The following is a 14,447-nucleotide window of genomic DNA, read 5'->3' as shown; positions in this document are numbered from 1 at the left end:
ATATAAAATTATATATAAAAACATACATACATATATGCTTATCGTCCATCCCACACGTCCACAAATAATCAGTGCTGGGAATCAAGGTGGTCAAACCTGGCAAAGTATTATTGATGATATCTTCAATTTTAATGTGATTGAATTTCAGGGGGGATTCAAATATTTCTTATCTCTTCCCTGAAGTATATCAATAAAAAAAAAAAAAAAGTAAAAAAAAAAATACATTCTTTTGTCAGAAACCTACCTTTGAGAAATCATTTCAATAACCTTTTCAAAGACCTTTTATATTTTAAATGTTTTTTAGCTTTAAAAACCTGATCACATAAAGAAAAGCATATAACATGGGGGTTTTTAACTAAGTTTGATTTTCTAAATAAAAAAGAAGCTGCTATCCAATCTTCCTAACTCCAGGAAGCACACATATATTATACTTAAAGACAATAAATACATGCAGAAGAATACATACTTTATTTCCAGAAATAATAGACAAAAGTGAATAGTTATCTGCCCATAATTTCAGCTAGACCTTACCAGCTTGCTGAGGTGCTGGTTCTCAGCAGGGTTTGCATATTAGCTTATCAATGGGGATCAGAAATGGTTCATATTCTGCACACTCAGAAAACCCTGAAGAGCACCTTGCAGACACATTTTTGAAGGTAGGCTACAAAGTCAGATTTGCAGTTTACATGATTTATTTAGTTCCTGTCATTAGGGGCTACTATCATGGGCACCCTATTAATTGGATTTTGTTATTATCGGTGCAAATACGTTATCTCAACCTATAACTGTCTGTCCAGTCAATTTTATTGTGCTGTGTGTGTTGTACCTGGACACAAGAAATAGAAACATAACCTCCTTTCTCTACAACCAAAACTCATCCTGCAGTGAAGTCAGTATATCTAATGGCTAGAGCTGGCTTTAAAACAGAAAATCTGGGATGGATGGTGTAACCATATGTAGGCAAATATTTTAAACACAAAATTATACGAATAGATACAGAGCTATTTCTGAACATGTCAGCAGTCTTAGTAAAACTGAGCTCAAATGCTCAAGAAGGAGGTCATAGTCATATGTCCTTATACCACAGGAAGCAGAAAGAATCAGAAAAGGTAGGGTTTCTGGATAGACAATAGGGATATTAAAGAGGATGATCCTTGAAAAGCGGGAGCTGTTGTGCTGATGGTATGCTAAGGGGCAGCAATTGGGTTTGCTGAGCATGAAGGTCTTGCATACTTTCTCAAGTTCTTCACCAGAGGTGACATGCCTGGTTCTCTTGAGCAGGCACTGCAGCATCCACCATATGGCAAGCTGAGCATCTTTCCATAGTTCACAGGCCTGAGAGTATGTGATCTCTTCAAGTTCAAATATTTCACCATTTCTTTATAAGCTGAAATGCAGGTTATTTTAGAAAAAAAAGACATCCTCTAACAGCTATTTCATTGTGGAAGCCATACTCACATAAAAATGTGCATACACTGACATATACATATCATTCATCCCACTCACATATGTGAATGAATTAGCTAACTGTTGCAGCACCACCAAGCTGTGTGAGGTGGTGACCCAACGCTTATATTATGCTCTGGATTAATGCGAAAAAAAGGGCCTCAGCTGAAGTCTCACCGCGTCCAAGTGCATCCGCCCAAACCCCGGTGCAGGGCGAGCCGCTCCTGGCAGGACTTCTGCAGAATTTGGGACCGTCAGCCTAGATATTGCATTGCCATCTAGTGCTCATCGCCGAAACTGCACGGCGAGGACTGGAAGTGAAGATGCGCAGCACTAAATGTGTGTAAAAGCAAGGAGGGTTGTCAGAAATGTTCGGTTAGAGGGTTATTAAGTAACATATACAGCAGGAAAGCCTTAAGAGAAATCTCTAGCTTCCTTCTTTGTTTTCTAGAGAAACAAAAATCAAAGTTTTGAGAGAACAGAAAGAGAGATTTTAAACTCTCAGCCCTTCCATTTTCCTTTCCTGGATGTAGAAGGACCAAGGGAAGACCCCTGCGTGCTCCCTCCCTGTAAATACAGAAAGGACAAGCTGCAGTTATGCCTTGCACAGTATTTCCTCTTTTAGCTCAGTATTTGCTTGCAAATAAAATGCAAATGTGTAACTCATTTCTCATTCAAAATTATTCACTGTTTACACCTGGGATTGCTCCATGGTTTGCACATTACTCCTACACTGTGAATGGTGACACAATGGGTTGTAAAGCATTGATCCTCTGCCACTTCTGGAACTGCTGCATTCCCAAGTTTTGCTGCATGGGTGCATGTGTACCAAAGGAATAGATATTGTCATAAGTGTAAAATCTATATCTAAACATGCAATTCAGGGTTTCAGGCCGCAAGAAAGTATTTGTTCCTAAACACTATTTTGTAACATCCAAGAAGTGGCTGCAAAAAAACTTATAAGAGCTTAGCAAGAGAAGTAAATAGAAATATGTTCCTGAAGTATTTAGCTGGGTATTATTTCATTCATTTCTCTCTTCTCCCTACAGAAAGGTGTAGGGAGGTTCCATAAAAAGGCTCAGGTGGGAAACAAAAATAACAAAGGATGTAAGTTTTAAGTACCTCATCCCTTTTCTATGAATAAGGTAACTTGGCTGCTCAGCAAAGGAGGATTGAGTACCTGAGATGGGGATATGCAAAGGCTAGCTGCTTCAGAGGGAGTCTACCAAAGCTGGCCAGAAAATCCTGGCAATTAGCCTCCTACATTACTTTATGGCCTCCTGTACTCATGACCTCTCTTTTTGCTTGGTTTTCAACCCAGGAACTTTGTTAAAGAGCCCAGTCCTGAAAAATGCAGCTATGGAAAGAGATTATAAAATGATATTGCAGAACTTCTCATATGACACACTCTGGGATATTTGAGATACCTATGAAAGACGAGTAGTATGATATGGACTTTATGGGAGATCAAGGTCTTCCTAAATTATCTGCTAATAAAAAACCTAAGTATCCTGAGACAGACTGCATTTATATAGTTAGGCAATTGAGACTTTGCAGCATTCCTACTGTCCCTGCTTTGCTTGCACATGTGTATGGCACACACCCATACTGGTAGGGTATCAGCAGTGAACAGTTTAGGGACTGGTGGGCAACAAACATAGTTGTACATTATTCCTCACACCCCAACCTGTGCAATGCCGATTGTGACTGCTGTGTTCAGCCATTTACTCCTTCTTGTGGAGCACCGCAGCCTGCCTTTCACTTTATAGCCATCTTCCTGCACACCACTACCTGCATCTGCAGCTCTTCTCCCTGTCCTCATCTTCCAGAGTGCTCTTATCCCCATTGTCTTGCACAGAGGCATACAAATATTGCTGTTATGGATGTTCACTGCGGTTTTGCTGAAAGTCACTATGTGAGTTGCCCTTCCTTCCTCTCTCCCTCTACATTTCATTCCCGAGTTCATAATTCGTATTTTAAAGCCATATATTAGGGAGCAAGCACAGCATAGTAGATAAGAGCTGTTCAGATACAGTTAACATTTCCCAGTAATGTACACCCAAGGCTCAGCAGCCAATTAGAACTGCAAAATCTGATCCAGATTGAAGCATGTGTCAGCCAACTCTATTAGCACAATGAGGGAGGGGAAGCAATGGCAAGATCAAGACAAAGCTGCAGTTACTGTGAAAATGGTATTTGCAGGCATTGCTTCACTGGAAAGGGTGTCCTGAAGCGGATGGTCATCAGGAAGGACCTCTGTAAGTTCTCATCTGGGTTGGCCGCTTTGAAGAGCGTTCCCTTTCTTTTTCTCTTCTCTATTTTGGCTTTCCTTCTCTTGTATATTGGTTTGGGTTTTGTTTTGCCTACTTCTGGGTTTAACCCAGTAAGAACTAAAACCAGCATTAAAAGTGTCCTCTGTACTCAACCAGTATCCAAAGTAGACCCAAGATTCGCTTCATCTTTGTGGTTAGCAGTCAACTTCCTTTAGCACTTTAGCTTTATTTGAAGGAATAACCTGAGTATCTTATTTCTGGTGATGTAAACCAGCAGAGGAAACAACGATGAATTTTAGCCAGTATTACTTTTTAACTGCCTCTGCTGAAATGAAGCAGAACTTGTGAAAATCTGTATGCCCTTTGGGTGGCGCCTGCTGCAAAGCATTTGGTTTCTTTCATCACACATTAGAACTGAGAAAAGTCACAGTCCCGTTGGCTGGGGTGGGTTTTAAGTCCCTGGCTCTTTTGGGTAATGCTTGGAGAGGATCAGAGATATCCTGTATGCAAAGAGAAAACGGGGAATAGAAAATGAATAGCATCTATTTGTAAATGCAGTATACATTTGGTGAGTGTGAGCCATTTGCCTTTCTGATTTGGGGGTTTAGATGGCTATTTAAAAAAATAAATCCAAAAACCAAAGGAAAAGCTGTAAACATATTTTATTCATTTGTTATTTAATTTAATACTTTTAATATAAAAATTATACAACTTATAGTTAATAATTATTATATTTTTATAATTATTATTTATAAATGTATTCATTTTTTAAATACTGCTGATGTGTGCACCCATGAATAAAACAAGTCCTTGCCTAGCCTCACAGTTAGAAAAATAGGGAAAACATCCATTTTCTTTCTTTTGCAGGGTGTGGTAGCGTGTTTACATTACTTTAACAGACACTGGTAGGATAGGTGGGAAGAACAGGTGTTAAGAAAGAATTTGGAAGCATACTTATTTAGAGATCAAGAGCTGGCACACCTGCTCTGGGCTATTAGATCTTGGGTCAGATCTGATTTTCACTGGTGATTTTCACCCACAAGGAGCTGTGGAGGGTGGGGAACATGAGGTGTGAGCGTAGCCAGGCTGGCCTCCCACCCAACCTGCTGAGCCAGCAGAGCAAGTAAAGGATGTTGTAATGTGCGGCTGGATGTGCTAACGCCATGATACCAACACCTCCAGCTCAAGGGATTTGAAAGCAGGTCTGTTTCTGAGCTTGGTTTCCTTGTGTTGTTTTAGAATTGCTTCAGTTTAGACATGCTGGTGCTCAACTCAGCCCACATGGTCTCCTCCTTGTTGTAATTGTCGTGGTTTAACCCCAGCCAGCAATTAAGTACCACAAAGCAGCTCACTCACACCCTCCCTCCCTGGTGGGATGAGGAGTAGAATTTGAGAAAGGTAAAACCTGTGGGTTGAGATAAGAACAGTTTAATAATTGAAATAAAGTAAAATACACTACTACTACTAATAATAATAATGAAAAAGGGAGATAAAAAGAGGGAAAGTAATTAAACCCAAGAAAGACAAGCAATATGCAATACAATTGCTCACAACCTGCTGACTGATGCCCAGCCAGTCCCTGAGCAGTGACCAGACCCTCCTGGCCAACTCCCCCCAGTTTATATACTGGGCATGATGTGCTGTATTATGTAATATCCCTTTAGCTAGTTTGGGTCAGGTGTCCTGTCTCTGCTTTCTTTTGGCTTCTTGCACCCGTCTTCACTGGCAGAGCATGAGAAACTGAAAAGTCCCTTATCAGGGTAAGTGCTATCAAGCAACACTAAAACATCAGTGTTGTTTTCAGCACTGTTCTCAGACTGAAGCCAAAACATAGCACTGCAACAGCTACTAGGGAGAAAATTAACCCTATCCCAGACAAAACCAGGACAGTAATTTAGAGCATAAATGTTGCATGTCACTGATATTTATAAAATACTATGTGAAAGGTGATATGCACTTCTAAGCAGCTGTGATATGCCGAGCACAATGACATAACAAGGTTGGCCATAAGCTTGCTTACTCAACAGTACATAAAATCGACCCCTAGGAAAAGAAAACAAACCAAAAATACCAAGAAAAGGAACAGAGCGACTTCGTTACTCAACACAGAAAGTTTTATTTACAATTAGACATAAAGGATCTTAGAAAGAAGAGTTTGAACTTTACTTTATTTGTATTGTTTATTAACATTTCTAATAAATGTTTATCCTGCACTGTTTGAACAAATGTAAATACTTAGCATTAACCTTAATAACATGAATTAACAATAACTGTAACTGATGCTTTGGATAAAATAACTAGTAATTATAATTCAAGTGTAGTCTAGGTGCTGACCATAGTTTAAAAGTCTAAACCTGCATTGAGATCAATGAGATTATACATATGAACAAACTCTGTGCGCATGAAAATTGGGCCTTAAGACATTTAAAATCATGGTCTGACTTCCTTGATCACTGCTGTTGGAGCATCACATAGCACTACACAGCACAAGGAGAGCAAACTAACTTGCTAACAATGGACTTGAAGCCAAAGAAAATGAAGCTGAAATGCTAGTGTATCAACAACAACAGGAGCATTGCTGTTCCTTTCATGGAAGCATCTCACTGTTAGATTCTGGCACAAAAGACTAGTTCTGTTATAAAAACTTAGATTCACATCTTGAACCACAGCAGAATTGTGCTTATTTTCAGGAAGAAGGTGACTCTGTCTTTAGCTGTCCTCATAGTTTTTTGATCAGTCCATAGGACTGTAGGGATGCTTTTAGTTGTGTCAAACTGTCCCCAGACTATTATGGGAACAAAGCATCACATGTAACACCAGCAATAATGTGGAGAGAAAAGTCTCATTTTTCATTGACTAGCAAGCACCATGAGCAAGAAAATGCATGGGCTTTCTAAGGGGAGCAGAGCTTCCCTTGAGTGTCATGCCATCTTCACATCTCCTGCCCAGTTTGCATTTCCAGCTCACAGCTGGAAAAGAGTGTATAGGCATGTACCACATAGAGATTGCCTTCAAGAATAATCTCTTGGGATTTCTGTGACTCGCCAGCTCTGTTGAGTGCTGCACAACTTTGTCTACAAAGAATATGGGATTAAAACAACAGCATTTTATTCTCTTCGGTTTTCCTCTTCATTTCTGAAGGGCAGAAACACCTTCCTAAAGACGCTTGGCCAAAGATACTGTCCTTTACTAGCAAAACAAAACTTTTTGGTTTAAAGTTCATTGTTGCATTATTTCCAGGCTGTGAGAGGCTTGCCATGTTTGATTTTCCTTTTTCCGTGCAGCTCTTATTTAAGGGCACAAAAGATCCAAAAAGAAACCTTAGAAAGTGCTGAACTTAGGCACTCATTCTGAGTTCACGTGAAGGGATCCCACAACACTCAGTATCTGCCCTATTGACTCCCATTTCTAAGATGTGGCATTCAGATTAAATGAAAAAGTAAACCATTTATGTGGGTGGCAGTGTTTACCACCTGTCTGCAGGTTGATGCACCTCATTAAACAAATGGTTGCACAAATTATCTTGTGGCAGATGGTTTATCAGAAAGAAGTGGGGCTACCTGTTTTCATTAATGTTCTCCTATAGCAAGGAAATAGAACCCTTTGATGTTTGATCCAAATCATTATCTCAGTCCTTCCTGTGTCTGGAGCATTCTGGAATATTTTGTCTTGACCTTAAAGGGGATATATCAGGTCATTCCCTGAGGGAGACCTTGGGCAAAGTGGGTTAGCGTAGAGAAGAGGTGGGTGTTCAAGCAAGAGCCAGAAAGAAGAGCACACAGGAGGCAGCAGAAAGAACAATGGAGCAGATTGGGAGTTAGGGAGTGATTCAGATTACTAGACAGCTGTGGAGACAAGTGTCTATGAAATCCATCAACAAATCAATGACTGTGGTGTGCCTATGAGCCATGTCCATATAAAATGTATAAACCACATATTTTAGTAAGTCTTTTATTAACTTCATGTATTACAGTTATCAACTTTACATAATAAACTTCACATTCAATGCAATTCAAGTCCCTGAATAGAGGACAGAGAGCAGTTCTATTGCAGCAGCTTCCATTCCTTGAAGGAACAGAAAGAAATATTGTAATGAGAGCATCTAGAGCACAGCATGAGCTCAAGGGTGTTGTCATTCCCAGCCTGTGCTCAGAAGATCAGCAAACAGCTTTAATTTGTCTTGCAATCCCAGAAGATAAAAAGTAGCAAGTTGCATAAATGGCAAAAGGTGGACTAAAATCCAAATGCGCCTCAACTCCAATCTGCTTGAATGTCATTTAAAATGTGTAACAAGGTTCAAATAATCAAAGTTATTTGAAAATATAGTTTCTATGGAGACCTCTTTAGTGATATCAAAAGTGTGGACCTTTGGAAACTTCAGCTCATTTGTGTTGATGAGCTGGTCTTCTCAGAATGGAAAAGCATGTTGAATTCCGCAGCATGTAGGACTGGCTGTGCCTTGAATCATACCTTTTGTCTTTGAATTTTAACATGCTGCTTGGCTGAAATTTTGATTAAACACTGACTACTTCTGAAGTCTTTTGTTACCTGTAGTGAAATAAAATCATAATTCAGCATGTGATGAGGTAAATCGTCATCTTAAAAAGCATACTTTTCACCATAACATTAATATCTTGGAACTTCTTTTTCAATTGTTTCAAAATGTGTTTATTTCCATTAATCAATCAGTGCATTAATCAACAACTCAGATATTCTACCCATAAGGGGAGTACATTCAGTCTTAGTGGACTATGCATTCAGGAGATGTTTAAGCTAACATGATGGTGATGCACAACTGAGAGAAAGAATTGTGAAACCCTATCCAACACTCAATAAAAAGTGTCATTTATACTGAGTTCTCTGAATCTCAGACAGGGGTATGTCATGGAAGGGCACAGGAATCTGCAGCTGTGTGGCCTGTGTCCCAGAGAAGTACCAGAGGGCACTGCTGAACAGTTTCAGTCGTGGATAAAATGTCAATTTTCATAAACTCACAGAAAACATGTTTTACTTTGGAATAAAAAAAAGTTGGTCTCCTGGTAGAGTTCTCAATACCTTTCCTCAGTGCGTTCATTGCATCCTGAAAGATTAAAGCTAGGAAGAGAATTTGAAATTCTGGATAATTCCCCACAGAACAACTGCTGAATTTATTAGTACTCAAAAAGTAAAAACAGATAAATAGGTAATGATTCTCAGCTTCTTGAAACCCTGAGAAAAAGCTACTGCTGAGGACTGAGTTGTTAGTGGTTACTTACTTATTTTAATTTCTTTGATCTGCATATGAAGTAGGAACCCATGAATGCGACGAACAGCACAGCACCTGCAATCATTAACACCATCTGCAGCATATTCAGCATCTTGACACGACCGGTGACTTTAGTTCTGAACATTTCTGCTTTCTCATCCCCAATAACAGCAGACTGAAACAGTGCAAGAAAAATGTCAGTGAAAGATGAGTATGCAAGCCCTCACTTGCTGAATATATTCTTGGTGTGTGCAAATCACAGAGTGAGGTCAATTTCAGGACACCAAGACTGGAAAACCTAGCTCATTTTTTTTGCTTGATTTGTTTGGGTTTTTTTAAACAGTGAAAATTAACAGACAGTGAATATACTAACCTCATTTAGCCAAAGAAGAGGAAAAATATAAGGTTTTTGAACTTTTGATAAAGCTCTGAAATGAGAAAATAAGTACAGCATGTTACCTTTAGTTTGGTGCATAAGCCCAGCCTCTACTTAAACATTTTTTTCTCCTCTAACTACATTTCTAACTTCCAGATGTACCTTTTTAGTATAGTTTTGGACTGAAAAAAAAGAAATAGCTTACAATTAATTACATCCAATTTATATATCAGGCAACCATCTCTTTCTGTTTAGTCTTCCATATGTGGGTAGTCACAAAGAAGAAAGGCTGGACACAGCTAGCTGTTGGTGGGAAGGTCTGAACATCTGTGTCACGTTCACCTGCCAGAGGTACAGGATAATGAAAAGCACATCTGTGCATGTACATTTGGGCCAGTGAAGGGAAAAGAAACAGCAAGAGGCCAATCAAACCTTGTGATAAAATCCATATAGTGACAGAGCACACAAATTCTCTCACTGGATTTATTTCAGAGGATGCATTTTGCCTACTATCCTCATGACTCCCATTTGGGTTTTGTAAGAATGTTGTTTTTAAGAACATTTTGCCTTGCAAGTTTCTGTGGGGAAAATCAGATGTGTGTTAAAATGCACGGGCAGTCTCTTGCTCAAGAAACCTTGCTCTTTCGCTGAAATTCATATTCTCTGAAAAGTCAGGACTAAAATGTTCACAAGAAAGACAAAAACAGTTTGGGAAAGTATTTTTATTCCTTCTTTCCCCAGCTATTTCTACTGATACTTTCCTAGACCAATTGCCTCTCTCACAAAACCACTTTAAAGTAAAATAATTAATTAGTACTTACTCGATTTTTGCTGCAGGCTTCACAAGGAGGTTTACTTGTAATCGTTTTGCAAATTGTAGTGTGAAACCGGTGATCTAAAATCAGAAAAGAAAAAAACCCATGCACATTAATTTAAATTTTTGAATTGGATGTTGAAGCCTAGAACATGGACTGCGCCTAAGAGAACTTTGCTGTCATTTTATGCTTGTGCTTTGAAAGATTTAATTTTATGAAATTTTCATGTTTCTAAGGGTCTCACATTTCTCTTAGAAGTTCGGGTTTTGCGGCTTTACCACAGTTACTTTTGTAATTTGCAATTGAAACTTAAGGCAAAAAATAGATTAAAAATACTAAATCAGTCATGAACTGTTTTAGGGTGGGTTTTTTTTTCCCACCAGAAATCAGCTAAATTTCCCTTTTCAAAAAGAAGAACGTTTAACTTGCATAGAGCCAAAAAAAATATAAATGAGATCATTACATATCAGAAAGTACATATCAAAACAAATGTAAGATTTTTCCTTCATCTCCTTCTTTTCCCATTTATCCTCCACAGAACTAAAACAGAGTGTGATTCTTGAAAATTTCATATCAGATTTAGGAAATTCTGGTTGATTTCTCTATTCCAAATAAGGTGAAACAAAGATTTAATTTTAGATGTCTTCACTGAAGTTACACAGCTTAACTGTTAAACTATATGACTAAAATAGTTGAGTGAAAATCCTGAATTTTCTCTTGTTGTACAGATTCAAAGACAGCAAAATAAAATCTTGGAAACATAGAATTCACCACATAGTTCAGAAAACTTTGCTAAATACATTTAAACTTAAGATTTTGGATCACTGGAACAGAAGCATCTGTAAAATTGGATGAAATCAAAATCAGAGCTGAATCATAAATGCATTCCGTTTGGAAAATCTCTTGGACAATCCAAGGCACAAAGACGATATCAGATCTGTTCTAGACTAGTCTGTTTAGACTTCTAGGAATTTGCTTGGAAATAAACTGGTTTATATTTATGTTATTTAAATTGAGATATAATTATACAAATGTGTGTAGCTGTAGAAAATAAAAAAGTCAGTATAGAAGGAACAGAAGAACTTTCTTAGGAAATACTTTTCTCTAAAGCCCTTGCAGGTCATAGAAAACATATAGTATACTTCAAAGTTTGAGGGGGTTCTTTAATCCTAAATTTTCAGTAAGGAAAAATCAAAACTTATTTTCCAAACTTTAAAGGTCAGAATGAGACACAGTTCTGCTCTAAATTTCCCCTGCTAAAACATAGCACTGAACAGATCTTGCAGAATCAAGCATGAAAATATTGTATCTTCTGCTCATCCCTCTGGTAAAAGACCTATTCTACTGCAATTAAATTTAAACATTGCAAGTTCACTCAGTTACAATTATTAAATATTTGGACTTACAGGCTCTACATCTAGAAATGTCTCATGCTCCTGCTCATCTGGGCTCAGTCCTTCAACATCATGCAATATAGACTCGCTTGCATGAAGAAAATGCGGGAGAGAGATAAATACTGGTCTTCCTATTTAAAAACAAAACAAACTCACTTGAATCATTAAGCCTTGTTTCAGTGCTCATCTTCTGAGGTTTTCCATGCAAACACAGTGTTTTACACAGACAGATAATCCTAATTAAAATGTTAATAGTCCCACCCCCCAAAAGAAGTTTAAGCATTTATTCTGCTGCCATGAGGGAAATTTGCACAGTGAAATAAACTGTAGTTACAAATCTGCTTGTCTGTGGGATAGGTATTGCTCCCAGTTTCACATGGAGGTGGGGACCTGAGTTTCACTGTTTTCCCCCACCCTCATGATCTTGTTTTAGCAGAAAGTAAGCTTGAATGGAACTCCCACTGTCCACTCTGCACCAAATGCAAACTCTGTATATTCATTACATTGCACTGATGCTAAACTAGGCCAGTAGTGTCTCTCAGTCTCTGCATGTGTGTACGCAACTCACATCTGCATGCGAGCTGTGTACACACACTGTCACACCCCATGCGTGTGAATTATCACAAATACAAGGACTATCTTGGCTTTTATAGTGTCGCCTGCTTTCCTTTCTATACATGCATTACTGTAATCTCTGTATATGAGCTGTAGTATCAAGATTTTGCAGAGCATTGTGAAAAATACAGAAATATTATAGTCCTCATTTTGTGAAATGTGGCAGGTCTCACAGCAATCTGTACCAGTATTCACAAACCCAAACATCCTGTATCTTAAAGTAGTACATCAGCTACAGGACATCTGCTTTCTCCACAGTTAAATGGCTTGTTTGGCAGTACTGTGTCACTACTATACCTGCTTTGCAGGCGCTGATGTCTAGGACTCCAGCTATTGTGCAGTTCTTTGATATGACTCGGTCTGTACAGAAGCAATAATTATCGCTGACTTCAGCAGGTGATGCAAATGCTTCACGAGGAACTGCAAAACGGTACAGTGAGATTCCCTTCACATTCTGCTCACCCTGGAAAACTCCATAGATCGATCTAAATATAGAAAAGGAGAAACAGGCTTCAGTCATTTGGGTTACAAGTCTGAGTGCATGGCAATACTCCTTAAGGATCCTTCATCTGTCACCTTCTTAAAAGAATTACTCCAGAGAGCCAATGTCCAGGCTCCCTGCACACTGTTCAGCAGTTTGCAGTGTTGTTCCTCTGTAATGGAGAGTATTCCACAACTTTACAAAAGGGTGTACATGCTCAGAGGTGAGCACAACAATACACAAAGCACCAGACACAAATACTAACTGCTAATAAACAATATACACAAGACTATCATATTAACTATGAGCTCTTTTCCCTACATGCTTCTACACCTACTGTTCTTATGAAAGTTTTGAAAGGTTTTGGACTATAGTAGAGATACTTAGCAACATAAATCAGCTCTGGTATAGAGTTTTGCTGACCTAACAGATATTACTAATCTAAGCTTTATGATGGAGGCAATATTCTGCATACATTACATGTGAATCAGAATACCACTTAAGCTTCTTTTCGCTCATACATTATCAACTGGTAGGGAGACATGGTTGTCAAACAGTAAAGTAACCAGGGTAGCAACACTTTGTATTGCAGCAAAGAAAAAAAAAAAAATAGAAGGGTTCTGGCATTTGCAACACGGACAGAACCCTTTTATATGACCCTATTCAGTGTAACCTTTGAGTGACTGTTACTGTCCTTCATTGTTCATTAATTGTGAGAATTCAATAGCAAGAGGGATCTCTTAAACTGCATGCAACCAATCCAAAGAATTTTGTAATTTCTCCTCTGCATAGAATTCCCTTTTCCATGACTTGTGAAATGCTTTCCAGTTTGGGGATAAAATTACTTCATAAAAAAGAAAAAGAACTTGAACATCGTGTAAAAACACTGATCTTCAAAAAGAGCCTGCACAGCAAATGACCCACTTTAAACCCTGTTAAAGGGAAGCAGCTGTTTCCAGGCAGCAAAACAAATAAAGGGGTTGAACCTCCCAAAGTAAATACACTGTGATGCACTTTAAATCTTGTAACATAGCTTTCAGCAATCCCACTGGAGAACTCAGGGACACTGGATATCCGCAACAGAAGAAGCAGGCTGAAAAGCCATCAATATGGGATGTAGTAAGCAGGCTTGCTTGTTTGTAAATACTCAAAAATAAAATATGTAAAAATATCCTGTGAGAAAACAATTTTGAGTATCTAATGTATGACAGTAAATCTTGCTCTTCATAGTGATGTTCTGCAGAAATGCCAAAGACAGGCTGAACCAACCCAAGCTGTACCTACTGCCTTCTCAGACCAAACAAGGAAGGTTAATGGGTCCTGATTTTAAAAGAAGTTCACGACTTTGAACCCTGTCTCAATGTCTTTCACAGATCTGTAACAGCTCACGGGAGTGTCAGGTATCCTTAAATTATACATCTGCAAGTGGCTGATATAAAATACACCATAAATAGTTTGCTATTGTGGCATAAATTAAAGTGGTAGAATCAGGTTCTGAATCATGAGCGCAGCTCACGAATTTATTTGTGTTTAGGTGAAATGCTTATGTTGAACTGCCTTGGTGACCTAGGTCCATGCACAGCCACTGCAGCGATCCTCTGAAATGAAAAAGCATTCAGATGGGACACACAGGTATGTACACACACCAGGAAGGGACCAGCTTACCTGCAAATATCAGAGGAGAAGAAGCGCAGTACCTGATCCTTCTTAACAAAGGGTGGGAATGATGCCCCATCTGTGAATAAAGTAAAATAAGAACTTGAAAGCAGTTCCACTTAGAAAACACAATATAGTTACCAGCT

At 38.6% G+C, this 14,447-nt stretch overlaps 1 protein-coding gene across 3 annotated transcripts in view; it reads right to left on the bottom strand.

The window, feature by feature from the left end:
* Nucleotides 1-5,821: 5,821 nt before the first annotated feature.
* CD36 (CD36 molecule) overlaps nucleotides 5,822-14,447 on the bottom strand; it is a 30,762-nt gene continuing 22,136 nt past the window's right edge. For all 3 annotated transcript variants that reach the window (XM_061366379.1, XM_061366377.1, XM_061366378.1), the window contains exons 8-14: nucleotides 14,311-14,380; nucleotides 12,462-12,649; nucleotides 11,562-11,680; nucleotides 10,162-10,235; nucleotides 9,338-9,392; nucleotides 8,975-9,139; nucleotides 5,822-8,267 (exon numbers count right to left, since the gene is read on the bottom strand). In XM_061366379.1, coding sequence (XP_061222363.1) covers nucleotides 8,975-9,139; nucleotides 9,338-9,392; nucleotides 10,162-10,235; nucleotides 11,562-11,680; nucleotides 12,462-12,649; nucleotides 14,311-14,380 — 671 coding nt within the window. In that variant the 3' untranslated portion in view covers nucleotides 5,822-8,267. The remainder of the gene's footprint in view (nucleotides 8,268-8,974; nucleotides 9,140-9,337; nucleotides 9,393-10,161; nucleotides 10,236-11,561; nucleotides 11,681-12,461; nucleotides 12,650-14,310; nucleotides 14,381-14,447) is intronic.

The sequence above is a fragment of the Neopsephotus bourkii genome, unplaced genomic scaffold (assembly GCF_033783945.1).
Source record: "Neopsephotus bourkii isolate Nb327-2 ecotype Australia unplaced genomic scaffold, CSIRO-AGI_Nbou_v1 NB_1328, whole genome shotgun sequence".
Classification (NCBI taxonomy): domain Eukaryota; kingdom Metazoa; phylum Chordata; class Aves; order Psittaciformes; family Psittacidae; genus Neopsephotus; species Neopsephotus bourkii.
This window is presented reverse-complemented; position numbering and strand designations above follow the sequence as displayed.